Source organism: Papio anubis, chromosome 12, assembly GCF_008728515.1.
Source record: "Papio anubis isolate 15944 chromosome 12, Panubis1.0, whole genome shotgun sequence".
NCBI classification, from domain to species: Eukaryota; Metazoa; Chordata; class Mammalia; order Primates; family Cercopithecidae; genus Papio; species Papio anubis.
Window position 1 is genome coordinate 119,336,837 of NC_044987.1, and position 16,508 is coordinate 119,353,344.

General features: G+C 54.3%; 1 protein-coding gene across 12 annotated transcripts in view; it reads left to right on the forward strand.

Annotated features, from left to right (window-relative positions):
* Positions 1-16,508, forward strand: part of ANO1 (anoctamin 1) — a 218,213-nt gene that overhangs the window by 199,496 nt on the left and 2,209 nt on the right. For all 12 annotated transcript variants that reach the window (XM_017948165.3, XM_017948164.3, XM_017948166.3 and 9 more), the window contains 4 exons: positions 646-798; positions 9,507-9,559; positions 11,956-12,140; positions 15,397-15,502. In XM_017948165.3, coding sequence (XP_017803654.1) covers positions 646-798; positions 9,507-9,559; positions 11,956-12,140; positions 15,397-15,502 — 497 coding nt within the window. The remainder of the gene's footprint in view (positions 1-645; positions 799-9,506; positions 9,560-11,955; positions 12,141-15,396; positions 15,503-16,508) is intronic.

A 16,508-nucleotide genomic window follows, 5' to 3' on the forward strand; every position in this document is an offset into this window, starting at 1 on the left:
GAGCCACTGCCACGTCCCTTCCCAGCACAGGCAGGGGAATGACCACAGGCTGGGCCTGTGAGCTCACGATGGTCCTTTTCCTTTTGGTGATGATTTTTTTAAATTTGACATAGGCTGGCGAGGTGGCTTATGCCTGGAATCCCAGCACTTTGGGTGGATGACTTGAGCTCAGGAGTTTGAGACCACCCTGGGCAACATAGCAAAATCCCAGCTCTACAAAAAATACAAAAATTAAGTAGTCATAGTGGTGCATGCCTTGGTCCCAGCTACTCGGGAAGCTGAAGTGGGAGGATTCATTGAGCCTGGGAGGTCGAGGCTGCAGTGAGCTATGGTTGTGCCACTGTACTGCAGCCTGGTGACCGATCGAGACTATCTCAAAAAAGATTAGCCATAGCTAAGTGAGCACTCCCTTTATTCAAGAGTCCAACACAGATTCAGAGCAAAATTTGGAATTCTGCCTTCAGCCCAATCCTGGAGGTCACCCAGGGTCATGGAGGGTCCGTCCCAACAGGTGGTCTATGCAGGTGGGCTTGTTGGAGGTGGGGCAGCAGCCAGACCTGTGCAGCTCGGCACACGGGGTGGTGGAGTCCCCGCTTATGGGCTGTGGCTCATGGGGTGCTGACTGGCACTGGGCTCTCTCTGCAGTCATCCAGTTTGGCTTTGTCACCCTGTTTGTCGCCTCCTTCCCCCTGGCCCCGCTGTTTGCGCTACTGAACAACATCATTGAGATCCGCCTGGATGCCAAAAAGTTTGTCACTGAGCTCCGAAGGCCGGTGGCTGTCAGAGCCAAAGACATCGGTGAGTGACCCCACGGGCCGGCAGGACCAGTTCCACATGCGTGCTGGGTTTGGGGAGGGGATTGCCACGCTCCAGAAGCTAGAGCCAGAGCTGACCAGGTGTCCCTCCTGGGGCTCTTCACTCAGCCTTTGCTGGGTGGAGCCTGGGGGGCAGGTGACACAAGACGTGGAGGCTCGCTTAGCCCTGTCCCCACCCTTCCCCTCCTAAGATGCGTTGGTCACAGACAACGTTTGGAAAGTGTGGGTCCCAGACATCTGAAGGTCTCAACAACCTGCTGCTTTAGGAGGTACAAGAGACTACATTGCCTCTCTGATGGCTGGCGACACCCACCTGTAGCAATGTGTGACCCCAGAGCCAGGGCGAGACCAACAGGAAAGGAGTGTTAGCTGTTCAGCATGTGCCTTCCTACATTGCATGTCATGGCATCATTTAATGTTCACAAAAGAGAAAAGGAAGGAAGGAGCCCCCCTCTGTAGACAGGGAAGAACAGTCCCAGTCATTGCATGGCTTGCCTACAGAAATCAAAGCCAAGATGCAACTCAACTCCAGCTTTTTAACCCCATCACTAAGGCACCTTGACCACGTGGAGAAAGAGTGTGAGGTTGGGAGAATGTATATTTCAGGTCAGCGTAAAGAATAACTTGAGCTGAGCACCATGGCTCACTCCTGTAATCCCAGTGCTTTGGGAGGCCCAGGAGGAGGCACAGCTTGAGCCCAGGAGTTCGAGACCAGCCTAGGCAACATGGCGAAACCCTGTCTCTACACTGAGCCCAGGAATTCAAGACCAGCGTAGGCAACATGGCGAAACCCTGTCTCTACAAAAAATGGAAAAATTAGCTGGGCGTGATGGTGCATGCCTGTAGTCCCAGCTACTCAGGAGGCTGAGGTGGGAGGTTCAGTGAGCCCACGTAGATTGTGGCTGCAGTGAGCTGTGCCCACGCCTGGGCAACAGAGTGAGATCCTGTCTCAAAAAAATAAGTAAAATTAGCTGGATGTGGTGGCGCAGACCTGTGGTCCCAGCTACTTGGGAGGCTGAGGCAGGAGGATTGTGTGAGCCAGGAGGTCAAGGCTGCAGTGAGATGTGATCATGCCACTACACTCCAGCCTGGGCAACAGAGAGACCCTGTCTCAAAAAGAAAAGAAAAAAAAAGAAAAGAAAAAGAATAACTTTAATAGTCAGAGGTGTCAAAAACAGAACAGACTTCCTTGTGGGTTAGAGAGCTCCCTGTTACCAGAGGCATTTAAACAGAGACAGGACAACGATCTGTCCAGGAGGGTGAGGGGTATGGGAGCCCCACGCAGGCCTCCACCAGAGCCAGCCCTCAGAGGAAGGGTGATCCCATCTTATCTTATAGTAGGACCCAATTTTCAGGGTGAAAACAAAATTACAAACATACATTCATTTTATCTCAAATTTAACACAATTTTAGTGAGAATAGCACCTTTGTACTAATTATTGGAATAAACAAAAGGTTGGATTACGTATTGGGGATATTACCTTGCTGAAATGAAGATTCCATACAAGCTTGATAAGATAGTTTTGGGTTAGGCTTTTGTAGGCCAAACATAATCTTACAAAAAGTGGGAAACTGACCGGGTGCAGTGGCTCATGTCTGTAATCCCAGCACTTTGGGAGGCCAAAGCAGGTGGATCACCTGAGGTCAGGAGTTCGAGACCAGCCTGACTAACATGGTGAAACCCCGTCTCTACTAAAAATACAAAATTAGCCGGGTGTGGTGGTGGGAGCCTGTAATCCCAGCTCCTCAGGAGGCTGAGGCAGGAGAATTCCTTGATTCCGGGAGGCAGAAGTTGCAGTGAGCCGAGATCATGCCACTGCACTCCAGCCTGGGCAACAGAGCAAGACTCCATCTCAAAAAAAAAAAAAAAAAAATGTAGGAAGCTTTTTCAGTTGTTCCAAGGGCTTCTCCAGTCCTTGGTATGTGTGTCATTCTCGCTGGAAACACCCTTCGGATCACCTCACCCTAGTCCGTGTTCTCTCCTTAAGTTGTTAGCGGCTCTGTCCTGACTGGAAGCTCCTTGGTCCACACCTTGGCCCCTTGTGGCAAGCCCAGCATCCACTGGTGACCAAATCCACCAATCTTCCACTGTCTGGCTCCAAGATAACTTCAACTCTGGCTTCTCTTAACACTTGGCTGTCTTGTAGACTAAAACAGATGAAATTGTCATTTTCACAGGTCGAAGACCATCAGATAGCAGTGATTCACCCTGCAGTTCACCCTGCAGCTTCACATTGGCACTGTGTAATGCCCTGGCTTTGAAAGGGGCCTGGAAACTTTGGTGCCTTATAGGGAGGGACATCCCAGGGCTCGTGGGTAAGAGGTCATGGCACTGTGTTTGGATACTTTTGCTTCCCTACGTCATCTCTTCTCTGGGTGACCCAGGTAATGAAGATTCAGAACACAGACACTCTATATTAGACTGCCCTGTGATTTTGTTTACAAATTTCAAAGGCTTTAAAAGCCATGAGCTAGCTAACCCTCTGAAGACCCCGCTAACCACCAGCATCCCTGTTCTGCCTCTGCTGAGGCCATGGGTGAGCTCCTCGCCCCTCGCCCCTCATACCACAGCCCTACATGGCCAGAGGTGGCGCAAGGCTGAAGCGCTGATTTGCTGGTGCTCTAGGTCAGAGGTCAGCACTTGTTTTCAGTAAAGAGCCAGAGTGAATGTTTTAGGCTTCCTGGACCCAGAAACGACATCCTCAAGTCTTAGGCGGTGGTTCTCACCCAAAGGCTACACTTTTCATACATTTTTCATTTCATACTTAAAAGTGGAAAAGGTCAGGGCCTGGCGTGGTGGCTCATGCCTGTAATTGCAGCACTTTGGGAGGCCGAGGCAGGTGGATCACCTGAGGTCAGGAGTTTGAGACCAGCTTGGCCAATATGGTGAAACCCCATCTCTACTAAAAATACAAAAATTAGCTGGGAGCGCTAATTTTTGTGGCGGCATTTTAATTTTTAATGGTGACAGGCGCCTGTAATCCCAGCTACTTGGGAGGCTGAGGCAGGAGAATGGCGTGAACATGGGAGGTGGAGCTTGCAGTGAGCCGAGATCACGCCACTCCAGCCTGGGCAACCAGACTCGGCTTCAAAAAAGGTCATTTTTAGCTGGCGGGACAAGTGAGAAAGAGGCTATCGAAAAACAGGCCACCATGGCCATCTTTGCACACCCGCTCTCAGGAGCAAGGCGAGATTGCATCCCAGGCTGTGCCTCGGCGTAGCGCTGCTTTGAAGATGGCATACAGGGCTGCCTGCCAACATGAGCTCCTCAGAACCTCAGCCTGTCGTGTCCTCCAGGGAACCCCGGGGGGAAGCCTGAGTGAATCTTCCCTCAGTGCCACTTTCCAGATAGGAAAACGAGGCCCAGGCGGTAACAGAGCTGAGCAGGAACCAGAGAGATCAAGTCCTGGGCCTCCTGCATGCATAGAGGGTTTGCCTCTGAAAACCTCACCCTGTGTACCAAAGACCCCGAAAAGGGAGCTTCGGGCCCGCTCACCAGGTGCTCCCTGCTGTCCTCGGAAATTCTGGAGCGCCCTGCCTCACGGCAGTAAAGAAAAGAGTGCCATCCCATTCCAGCAGGTACAGCTGAAAACAAAGAGAAGAACGCAGCCCACACTGAGTCCTCACAAAGGCCCGATGCTCAGGCACCTGACAGTGCCCCACCCCTGCCCGCCACCTGCCGCATCACAGTGCGCGTGTGTTTGCTCTGGCGCCCTCTGCTTCGAGAAGCTCTGGCTGTCCCCAGACGGTGGCTGAATGAAGCTTGCAAACCCACCAGGGTGAAAGAGAGCAGCAGCTCAGTGGCCTTGGCTTCCTGCAGTCCCTCTGCAGGCATTGGCGTCCCCACCAGCAGCAGGCCTTCCGCGTGCCTCTTTGGACTCTTTGCACCTGGCTTGTTTTTGCTCAGTTCTTACGGATCAGCTACTCACTTCCTGGTTCCTGTCCGGTTGGCTGAAGGCATAATCTGCCCTCCTTTCACTCGTTTGTTTGTGGATTCCTTAACCGTAGCCTTTCCTTGAAGAGGCTTTTGTATTCCTTCTATGATCCGTGCAGGGCCCGCAGGCGAGCTCCTCGAGGGGACAGAGGGCCCCTGTGGCCCCTGTGACCTGCACTCCTGAGGCCCTGGGTGGCTGGGGGAAGCTGTGCCACAAAGCACAGGTGCCTTGATCACCCTGCCATCCAGCAGGTCACAGCAGGGACCCAGCCCATGCGTGGGAATCTGCTCCAGCTCCCCAGCCCTGGCTTCGACTTCCTATTCTCTTCCTGGTGCTTCACAGCCTGCTGGTGGGAAAGCGCAGCCTCCATTCGGCTCCCAGGCACTGCCTGTGGGCAGCAGTGGTGGCCTCGCCAAGCACCTGGCTTTGTCCAAATACCTCCCTGTACTGTTCTGGGAAATGGGGCTTAGCGTCCCCTAGAGTGGGAAAAATTCCTTGGGAAAGAAACCAAGGAATTTACCTGGGGAAGTAAAAATGAGGCAGTTTTCCCCAACAGGACTGTCATCAAAGAAGCCCACCCAAAGAGTATTCCAAAAGCACAGCATCCCCTTTTACTTAGAGATGTCAATGAAAAGAGTCAAACTCTGTCAAATATTTGAAGAGATTTATTCTGAGCCAAATGTGAGTGACCACGGCCCATGACACAGCCCTCAGGAGGTGCTGAGAACATGGGCCCAAGGTGGTCGCAGCACAGCTTGGTTTTGTACATTTTAGGGAGACATGATACATCAATCAGATACATCTAAGATATACATTGGTTTGGTCCAGAAAGGCGGGACAGGGTGGGGCGACTTCCAGGTTATAGGTGTATATATATATATGTGTGTGTGTGTGTGTGTGTGTGTGTGTGTGTGTGCGCGCACATACTTTTTATTTCCGAGAGAGAGCTTCACTCTTGTCACCCAGGCTGGAGTGCAATGGCATGATGCAACCTCTGCCTCCTGGGTAGGTTCAAGCGATTCTCCTGCCTTAGCCTCCTGAGTAGCTGGGATTGCAGGTGTGTGCCACCAGATTTAGCTAATTTTGTATTTTTAGTAGATACAAGATTTCACCATGTTTCTCCAACTCGTGACCTCAGGTGATCTGCCCGCCTCTGCCTCCCAAAGTGCTGGGATTACAGGCGTGAGCCACTGCACCCGGCCTATTTTTAAAATTTCTGATTGTCAATTGGTTGAGTTATTATCAATAGAAAGAAAAGTCTGGGTTATGATAAGGGGTTGTGGAAACCAAGGTTTTATCGTGCAGATGAAACCTACAGGTAACAGGCATCAGAGAGAATAGACTGTAAATGTTTATCAGACTTAAGGTCTGTGTTGCTGTTCACGCTGGTCGGCTTTTGCTGAATTCCGAAAGGGAGGAGGGCATGAGGAGTCCTGTCTGACCCTCCCCATGCCCCCTGCTTCCTGTCATGGCCTGAACCAGTTTTTCGGGTTAACCTGAGGGTTCCCTAGCCGAGATAATGGACCCCATTTAAATGGTTGAAGAGGGAATTAGAATTTTATTTTTAGTTTACAGAGATCTTCAGAGCAGTGAGTGTCTCCCTGGAGTGTGCCTCAGAATAACTCCGGGTTCCCGGCCCCACCCCAGGAGAGGCGGATTCCGTGAGCTGGGGCTGGGGCTGGGGCTGGGCTGTCGGTTCTGCATTTCTCTAACACACCCCACAGATGTGCAGGGCCACACGGAGAGTCATCCTCCTGGACGTAGATATCCTGCAGACCTGTCAGGACAGGCTCGATCCGGGCCCGGAAGCGAGGAAGACCCCGCTCCCGGCTCCATCTCATCCCCTCCTCATCCCTCCCACTTCCTGTTCTCTCTCTGGGCCTGCTGGGCAATCACCTGGACAGACCCCCTCGCCTGCCTGAGTCCTGCCCTTGCAAGGCCCTGAGCTCAGGAGCCGCATCCCTCGGGAGTCCCACAGCCAAAGACTTCAACCCCCACCCCAGGCCCACCCCACCTCAAACTCAGAGCCCCAAGGGCCAGGTGGGCCACACGCGCAAGTAAGACTAAGTCCTAGGAGTATTCTTCATGGCCACAGAGCAGTGTGCCCATTCCCACATTGCTTGAAACATTCAACTCTAGTCGGGGTCTGGGTTTGGATGCTAAGGCGGCCATAATGGAGGTCGGAGGTCAGAGGTCGCCTGGAGGCCCCGGCACAGACAGCAGAGCTGCAGTGCACGGCCCGACCTGCAGGGGGCGCCCCGGGCATCACAGCATCACAGCCAGCTGTTGCCAAGGAGACGCACCAGCCAGCCAGGACCAGAGCCGAGGAGTCTCGATTTTGTTTTTTGTGTTTTGTTTTGTTTTGTTTTGTTTTGTTTTGTTTTGTTTTGTTTTTTGAGACGGAGTCTCATTCGCCAGGGCTGGAGTGAAGTGGCACGATCTCGGCTCACTGCAACCTCCGTCCCCCAGGTTCAAGCGATTCTCCTGCCTCAGCCTCCTGAGTAGCTGGGATTACAGGTGCCCGCCACCACACCCAGCTAATTTTTGTTTTTTAATAGAGCGGGGCTTCGCCATGTTGGCCAGACTGGACTCGAACTCCCGACCTCAGGTGATCCACCCGCCTCAGCCTCCCAAAGTGCTAGGATTACAGGCGTGAGCCGATGCGCCCGGCCTTGATTTTTTTAAATACGTTTTCCCGGTTTAAAGCATCAGTCTGCATTTTTAAGCAGTAGACAAGCGCTACAAAATGGCCATGTAGCCTGGATGGGGCCTGCCTGCCACTGCTTTGCAGCCTCTGCTCCGGTGCCAGCATCCGGTTGGAAAGGGCTTTCTATGCTCGTGCAGTCACTCAGCAGGCATTTATCCAGCAGCACCCACCTCATGTGCCAGACACCAAGCTAGACCCAGAAGCTACAGGGACGTGCAATTAGCAGCCTGCCCCAGGAGCTTGGAGTCCACGGAGGGCCCTCAGCCCTGACACCCAGCCAGGAGATGCAGGGCGGGAAGTGTTCCCACTCCTGAGGGAGCACTTCAGTGCTGACTTTGTAGGGCTGTGCCATCCAGCCCTCATGCACCTGCGTTCCCAGGTGCTTTATTCAGGATGCGGTGGCCCTAGGGCTGCTAGTGTGCAGAGCCCATGTGACTGCCCCACCACCTGCTCCAGCAGAAAAATAAACTGAGGATCGCTGCGCCCGTGCAAAAGATCAAATGGAGCTACAATTAGGCGATGGCTCCCATGGCCCGAGGACTGGAGACAGGGGTCAGGGAATAGTGATTGTCACTTCTCAAACTGCCCACCAGCGATGGGTTGCAGTGGGTATTTCTCTCTTTTTTTGAGACAGAACCTTTCTCTGTTGCCCATGCTGGAATGCAGTGGCGTGAACTCGGCTCACCATAACCTCGGCCTCCCTGGCTCAAACTATTCTTGTGCCTGAGCCTTCCGAGTAGCTGGGATTACAGGCATGTGCCACCGTGCCCAGCTAATTTTTGTATTTTTAGTAGAGATGGTGTTTTGCCATATTGGCAAGGCTGGTCTCAAACTCCTGGCTTCAAGTCGTCTGTCCACCTCAGCCTCCCAGAATGCTAGGATTATAGTCGTGAGCCTCCACACCCAGCCTACAGTGGCATTTTTGATTGATGATGATTGTGACTGTGGTCTGTCATTGAATTGGAGCTGGCTGGGGGCAGGGAGCAAGAGATCCTGGTCTCGGAGGTTTCATCTGAGCCTGTGGTTTCTAGCTCTGGGCCACACAGGGGGCCTGAACTCTTGCTGCCTTTGCAGACCACCAGCATGCACCCCAGAAACGGGGACTGAGAGGCTCCCCTTGGCTACCAGGGCAGAAGCGCTATGTACAGCTCTCCCTGCAGCCTCCTGCACAGGCAGGAAGTCCATCTGCTCCGTCTTGGTCCTTTCTGATGAGTGCTGGTTATCACCCATCTCAGAGCCGGCTCAGGGCATGGAGAGCAGGCCTCAGGATTGGGCTCCCAGCCAAACCGCTGCATACGACACTGCTGGGCATGATAGGGTGCAATTAGGGTGAGCCAGGGGTCAGTCCGGGACACTGGACCATTTCCAGGAATTGCAACACTGAGGCCCTGCTTCCTGGGCCATTGAGGGACTCCTTCCTGGGCCCTGCTAGATCTCGTGGCCGCTGGGAAGATGAATGGAGAGGCCAGCATGGCCCCGGGCGTTGTGTTGTGATCCTCTTGTTCATCTGTGATTTGGTGCAACCCTGGGTCTTGGAGTAAAGGGAGCAAGGGGGTGTGCAGATGGGGAACAGTTCGACCTGCACTGCTGTGGACTGAGTGCCACCAGCCGGGGGCCCTGGCACTGTTCTTCAGCGGCAAAGCCATGTCTGGCCTAGCCCTGAATACAGGTATCCTCCACCAGAGCTTTGGGAGCTGCACCCCAATTGAATCTTAGTCACTTTAGGAATAAAAAAAAGTTTCATCTGAGCCAACTAGTATTTACACAGGTGCATGGGGAGATCGTGCAGAACCACTGAGGGAGCAGCTGTCTTTAAGCACCTCTTTTAGAAGCTGGTGAGCTTGTCAGAAAGGGCTGGTGCACACCAGGCCCTGGCAGTGACCTGGCTTCCTCAGGACCTGAGCAAATGACTCTTGGTTGCCGTAAGCCTCTGATTGCTGTGAGAAAGCCTGGCCCCTGCAAGGATGGTACCTGCTCAGGCTGCTGCCTGGTGGCTGCAATGACTGAGAGTGTAGGGTTCTTTAAAACCGTGACTTCTTCTTCCCCCAGGAATCTGGTACAATATCCTCAGAGGCATTGGGAAGCTTGCTGTCATCATCAATGTAAGTGACATCAGGGACCTCGGTGGAAGGAAGTCCTGGCTGAACTGCCAGGCGGCCGGGGACCCCTTGGAGAAGGAGCTGGGCATGGGTCTTCTACCCCTAGCCATGGTGCAGCCCCAGGCTGCCGGGATTCTCTAGTTATAAATGTCCCTTGACCACATGGGGTGGGGAGGGTGCATTCTGAGGAGGCATAAAAAATTCTCTTCAAACTTTTTCTGCAAGTTTTTTGTTTAATTTTTTTTGAGTCAGAGTCTCACTCTGTGGTCCAGGCTGCAGTGCAGTGGCATTATCTCAGCTCACTACAACCTCTGCCTCCCAGGTTCAAGCGATTCTCGTGCCTCAGTCTCCCAAGTAGCTGGGATTACAGGCGCCCACCACCACGCCTGACTAACTTTTGTATTTTTAGTAGAGACAGGGTTTTGACATGTTGACCAGGCTGGTCTCGAACTCCTGACCTCAGGTGATCCGCCCTCCTTGGCCTCCCAAAGTGCTGGGATTACATTCATGAGCCACTGCGCCCAGCCTTTCTGCAAGCTTTGAGCAAAATTCTCCACCATGCCCACCTTGGCCCCTAAGTCCACTGAGAATAAACAACAGACATATAGGAGGGAAGACAGAGACAGAGGGAGAGAAACACAGAGATTCCTTATTGACAATCTTTCTGTTCTCTTATTTAAAGAAAAAAGTTGGTTTTTCTCCTTAATCTGAAATGTATGGCTGCTCTATAGAGGTTTGGGAGATGCTGAAATGGGGCGAGAAGGACGCTCTCATCAGCCTCACACATGGCTCTGCTAAGAATCAGGGCTCCAGGCCCCTCAGCCTCCTCCCCAGCATGGCAGCCCCTTCCAGCCTCTCCCATCCCCAGACCCGCAGGCTAGGATGGCCCGGCCCTCAGCCTTCCCCATCAGGATCTGTCTGACTCTGCCCATGGCCTGGATCCCCCCTGGGTTTAGCTGTGCCCAGCTGTCTCCAGCATATACTTCAAGCCCAAGGCTGCATCCCAGACATGAGAACCCCAAGCAGCCACAGGGAGTCCGCTGTGCCAGGGCCCCGTGGCTCTCGTCCCTTCCACCCTCTAGCTGAGCCCAATCTTCCCCACCAAAAGCTGACACCGTGCCCACGGCGGACACAGGGTGGCTCCCCAGAGCTGACAATCAATGTCCCTGCATGGCCGTAATGCCAAGTCAGGGTCTCAGCAGGCCCTAGGACTCAGTCCCCACAGAGGGCAGAGGGTGACACTCAGCCCCGGAGAAGGGCCCTTCAGAGCCCTCTGACAGAGCCCTTTCCCGGAGGGCAACCCCTTCTGCCAGGCACATGCTCCCACCAGATTACAGGGAGACTGCAGGCAGAGTGTGCACACCGGGATGGCTCCTTATCCCACCCAGACAAGGGAGCACAGGGTCCTGAGGCAGAGCCCACGCTGTGCTGGAGTTGGGGGAGCTGGGAACAGAGGTACATCCTGTCTGCAACAAGTGGGCGCTGTGAGCAGCTGCAGAGCATGGTGGGCATCTTCTGAGGAGAACAGCAGCAACAACAATAACAGCAGGCTGAGTGCGGTGGCTCACACCTGTAATCCCAGCACTTTGGAAGGCCGAGGCGGGAGGATCGCTTGAGGCCAGGAATTCAAGACTAGCCTGGCCAGCATAATGAAACATAGTGAGACCATATCTCTCTCTAAAAAAAAAAAAAATAGTAGCAGGTACATTCACCAGGCACCTAGAATGTTCTAGACCCTTCTAAGCTCTTTCCACACACTAGCCCACTAGTCTGCACACAGCCCTTGGAGGCGGGGACTGTCATGGCCCCATCTGACAGGGAAGACACCAGAGGCATAGACAGGTTAGGTGATTTGCCCAAGGCCACACAGCCATGTGAGAGGCAGCTGTTGGGCCTTGGGTTCCTCTCTTGTAAGGGCACCAGCCAGAGCTGGTGCTATAATAGAATGAGCTGGGTGAGGACTTGAGAGCTTGCAAAGCACTTTCCCTTCCTGCCTCATTCCCTTCTTCAACAAGCCCGGAGGCACAGTGCATACATGGTGTGGGTATCAGCACGCCCTGTTTTGACAAGAAGAAAATGGAGGCACAGAGAGGTTGGGTGATTTGCCCAAGGCCACACAGTCAGCAAGAGTCAGCCAGTGTCTACCTGGCGCCTTCTCTCCTAGGAGTGCGTTGTTCTGGCCCCCAGGCACTCTCCTTCAGCTGCCAAGGGGCTGAGAGTAGCACCCATAACCCCGCATCCGTTCACTCAGCATGCCAAGGCTGTGCGGCTATGGTCCCCGCCAGGGGCAGTGGCACATGGCCAGGGCCCAGTGTGGCCGTGGACGGGTCACGCCAGTTGTGGCCAGCCCTTCCACGCCCAGGCTGGGGGTCCCCCTCACTGTCACGTCCCCTGTGCAGGCCTTTGTGATCTCCTTCACGTCTGACTTCATCCCGCGCCTGGTGTACCTCTACATGTACAGTAAGAACGGGACCATGCATGGCTTCGTCAACCATACCCTCTCCTCCTTCAACGTCAGCGACTTCCAGAACGGCACAGCCCCCAATGACCCCCTGGACCTGGGCTACGAGGTGCAGATCTGCAGGTACTGCTGTCTCTGCTCCCCTCTTTGAAAAGCCATGTTTATGGGGTTTCTGGGAGAGCCTGGGTTTGGACGGGGCTCAAATCAGGGGCAAGTCAAGAAACAACGCAAACTCGCTTAAAAAGAAGAAGAAAAAAAAAAGGCTGGTGCAGTGGCTCACACCCGTAATCCCAGCACTTCGGGAGGGCCAGGCAGGAGGATCACTTGAGCTGAGGAGTCAGAGACCAGCCTGAGCCACATAGTGAGACCCCATCTCTACAAAAAAAAAAAAAAAAAAAATTAAATAGCTGGGCCTTGTGGCACGCACCTGTAGTTCTAGCTACTTGGGAGGCTGAGGTGGGAGATCAATTGAGCCTAGGAATTTGAGGCTGCAGTGAGCTATGATTGCACCATTGCACTCCAGCCTGGGCAACAGAGTGAGATCCTATCTATAATTAATTAATTAAATTAATTAATTAATTAATTAATGCTTGAGGGGAGGAAATTAGAGGTGATTTACCAGTTCCTATAACTAAGAAGCCCAGGATAGCTTCAGGCATGGCTGGATCCAGGAGCTACAGTTTGCCATCAGGCTCCACTTTGATTTCCTCTGTGTAGCATTGTTCTCTTGCTGGTGGAAAGGATCCCCAGCAGCTCCTGGCTTAAATCCTCTCTGCTCTGCAGTCCCTGTGGGAAGACTTTCTGTTTCTCAATAGTCAGTGAAAATCCAGAGACTGAGTCTTACTGCCCCATCTTGAGTCAAATGTCCATTCCCGAACCAACCACTATTGCCATGAGGAGGAGGGCTCTCCTTGGCTTGGCCTGGGTCATGTGCCAGGGTGAGAGGTCGCAGAGAATTGGGGGGTCCTAAGGAAAACTGGGGTGCTATGACTTGAAGAAGAGGAGACAGATGCTAGCAGGCAAAGCCTTGAGCACAGAATAAAGAGGAACGAGCTGGTGCGTGTGGCTTCTGACACTGGGAGGACAGGGCTGCTCGTTCCCATGGGAAAGCAGGTTGTGCAACTTCTGCCTGGCCCAGCAGCTGGCACCACAGCCGTGGTCCAGCCCAATCCTATCTCAGGGGTTGGCAGCTCAGTGCCAAATAGGCCCTCGGAGAATCCCATCCAGCTCCCTCCAGAAATCAAGCTCCGTGGGCAAGGGCCCTATCTGTTGTGCACCCCCCTGAATTCTCCATCCCTGGAGTGGGGTCTGGCACACAGTAGTTGGTCAATAAATGCTTGTGACATAAGTAAGTGAGGGAATGCCCAGACTGAGGCCCAGAGAGGTCAAGTGATTGCCTAGGGGACACACAGCAAGGTGGCAGTTGGAGTGGGTGAACACCAGGGATGTGGGTCCAGGCCAGGGCTGTGCCTGCAAATCCAGGTGGACCTTCTCCTGGTCTCCCCGACTGACCTCAGCTTTTAGTGACCAGCAGGGGCACAAACTGCAGCTGAGCCCCTGGAAACCCTGCCCCCTCGTGGGGGAGTTTTCTGTCCAGCTTTGGGAACCTTTTCCAATGAAGGGTGGGGACGTCAGCTCCATTCAAGCCAAGTTCCAGCTGATGTGTGGCGTCCCTCAGATTCAGGGAGCCGTGGAGGGAGGGAGGCCCTAGGCAGAGACCTCACCCTGAGCCCACAGACCCTGGGCGTCTCGGGGTCTCTGTAAAAGAGGAAGGGGCTGGGGAGAACTGGAGCATGGGCAGTGGTCATGAATGGGGCGAGTCTCCTTCCTAAGGCTCCAATCGTATCCACGAAGAGCCAAGGTCAGTGGCAGGACCTCGGCGGGGCAGAGGGTGTGAGTGAGCTTGACTCTCCAAGCAGAAGATCAGTCAGCTACATCTAAAGCTGGTAACGAGAACTGGGGGCAGCTCGCGTTCTCTCGAGATAAGGCGGTGAGGACCAAGCGGCAACCCTGGAGGAGGGAAAGCAGCCCCAGACCCGGGCAGGGCAGGGCGGGCTGGGCCGGCTGCCTCACAGGCCTCTGCCTGCACCAATGGAATGCTTAGCTTCGTTCTTTCGCAAATGTTTGAGAAGCTGTTTAAGTGACTTTGATAAAATGTTCAGGGTATTGGTTTGCTGGGTGTTTTGGTGGTTGTTTGGTTGGCTTTTTTTAGAGACAGGGTCTCACTTTGCGGCCAGGCTGAAGAGCAGTGGCATGATAAAAAACTCACTGCAACCTCCCGGGCTCAGGTGATCCTCCCACCTCAGCCTCCCGAGTAGCTGGGAATGCCGGCGTGCGCTGCCATGCCCGGCTAATTTTTGTATTTTTTTTGCAGAGACAGGGTTTTACTGTGTTGCCCAGACTGATCTCTGACTCCTCAGCCTGAGATTACAGTGCTGAGGTTACAGGCACGAGCCACCCCTCCTGGCTGATAAGGTGCTCAGGGCTTTTCTTCAGTAGTTTCCCTCAAAGAGGGGATAGACTGCAGAGGTGGTTTTCAAACTGTGTTTCATGGAACCCATCCTGGAGCTCTGTGGAGCCTGAGGGTTGGGGTGAGGTTCAGGGAGTTCAAGCTTAGGGAACCCCCTGCCCCCGCCCAACTTCAACCAAGTAGGCTCTGCACTCTTGGGACCCTATTGGAGTATCTAGTGAGACTTCTTTTGGGAACAGAGGCTCCACTGCTTTTAAAAGTTTGGAATCGGCCGGGCGCGGTGGCTCAAGCCTGTAATCCCAGCACTTTGGGAGGCCGAGACGGGCGGATCACGAGGTCAGGAGATCGAGACCATCCTGGCTAACACGGTGAAACCCCGTCTCTACTAAAAAATACAAAAAACTAGCCGGGCGAAGTGGCGGGCGCCTGTGGTCCCAGCTACTCGGGAGGCTGAGGCAGGAGAATGGCGTGAACCCGGGAGGCGGAGCTTGCAGTGAGCTGAGATCCGGCCACCGCACTCCAGCCTGGGCGACAGAGCCAGACTCAGTCTCAAAAAAAAAAAAAAAAAAAAAAAAAAAAAGTTTGGAATCTCCTGGACCACATGGTCCCTGCCCTTGATTCTGTGAGCCCACGGCTGGGCCCGGGGGATACTTCCTGCCACATATGTTTTACACGAAGCCCCTCAGGTCCTGCCTGGCCCGTGGGGGGTCCTGACCACCCCCCTCCACCGTGGAGAGACATTCCCTGGGTGCGGGGCCGCGGGCTGCTCGCCCAAGAGAGGGCTGTCCTCCTGGAGGCAGCTGCACACCAAGCTGAGCCTCTCCCAGGCGTCCCTCGAGCTGCCTGGCTCCAGCCAGAGCCTGAGCCCCGCCGAAGTCCCACCCTCGACTCCACCACCGTCTTTTGTAGGTACAAAGACTACCGAGAGCCACCGTGGTCGGAAAACAAGTACGACATCTCCAAGGACTTCTGGGCCGTCCTGGCAGCCCGGCTGGCATTCGTCATCGTCTTCCAGGTATGGTGCGTCCCTCTTTGTTTCCGGTTTGAGGATGGGGGCACTAAGGGACCACCCCGTGCCCACAGTCTGGAAGGCACGAGCTGCTAAAGCCGGGGGTTCAGAGACTCCTCCAGAGGCCTGGAGAACTTGCTCTGGGACACCCGAGGAGGGGACCTGGCCGACCCCAGGCCCCCTGCACCGACAGGGCCCAAGACAACCTCATGAGAGAGGAAGGCAAAGAGAGGGGCCAGATAAGTGCCGGCAGAAGGGTTCTGACTGGCTGGTGGGTTTAATCCAGTAGAAGTGTCTTTATTGAAAGAGACAGGGGCCAGGCACGGTGGCTCACACCTGTAATCTCAACATTTCGGGAGGCCGAGCCAGGCAGATCACCTGCCAAGGTTCTGCTCACCAGTGTCCCTCTAGCCCTGATTAAGTCGATGCTAGGAAGGCAGTGGGCCGAGGGCTCTGATGCTGGAATCCCCAGGACTGGGTTCAAGTCCCAGCTCTGTCACAGGGCAGGCCCTTCCACTCCTCTAAGCTCAGCGGCCTCATCCATCAGCTTTTCACAGCAAGCGGTGTAAAAGGTGTGTGCGGCTGGGTTCCGCAGGCCAGAGCCTGAGAGCCCAGCAAGGAGGGGTCTCGGCCAGAGACAGCCCAGCCTTACCCCAAGGGAGCCCCGGAGCATGCATGGCACCCCAGACCTGGCCTTACCCGGAGGCAAGGCCACCCCTAGATGGGCCGGTCACTGCTTTGGACTGACCAGGCTGGGAAGAGGGAGATGAGAGGGAGCATACGTTCTGCAGCTGCGAGCATGAGCAGCCGGTCCCAGCCACAGCTGGGGACTGGGAGCACCAACCAGGAGAAGACACCAATCCAGGGGGCACCAGCACCGTCCATGGCGGGAACCTGCTCAGCCGGGGGTGCTCACACATGCTTGCTGGACAGATGTTCAGCAAACGACAAGATTCCGTTTTTCCATAAAAACTGACTTGTGTTGCCTTCTATCCACCAGAAATGTCTCCAC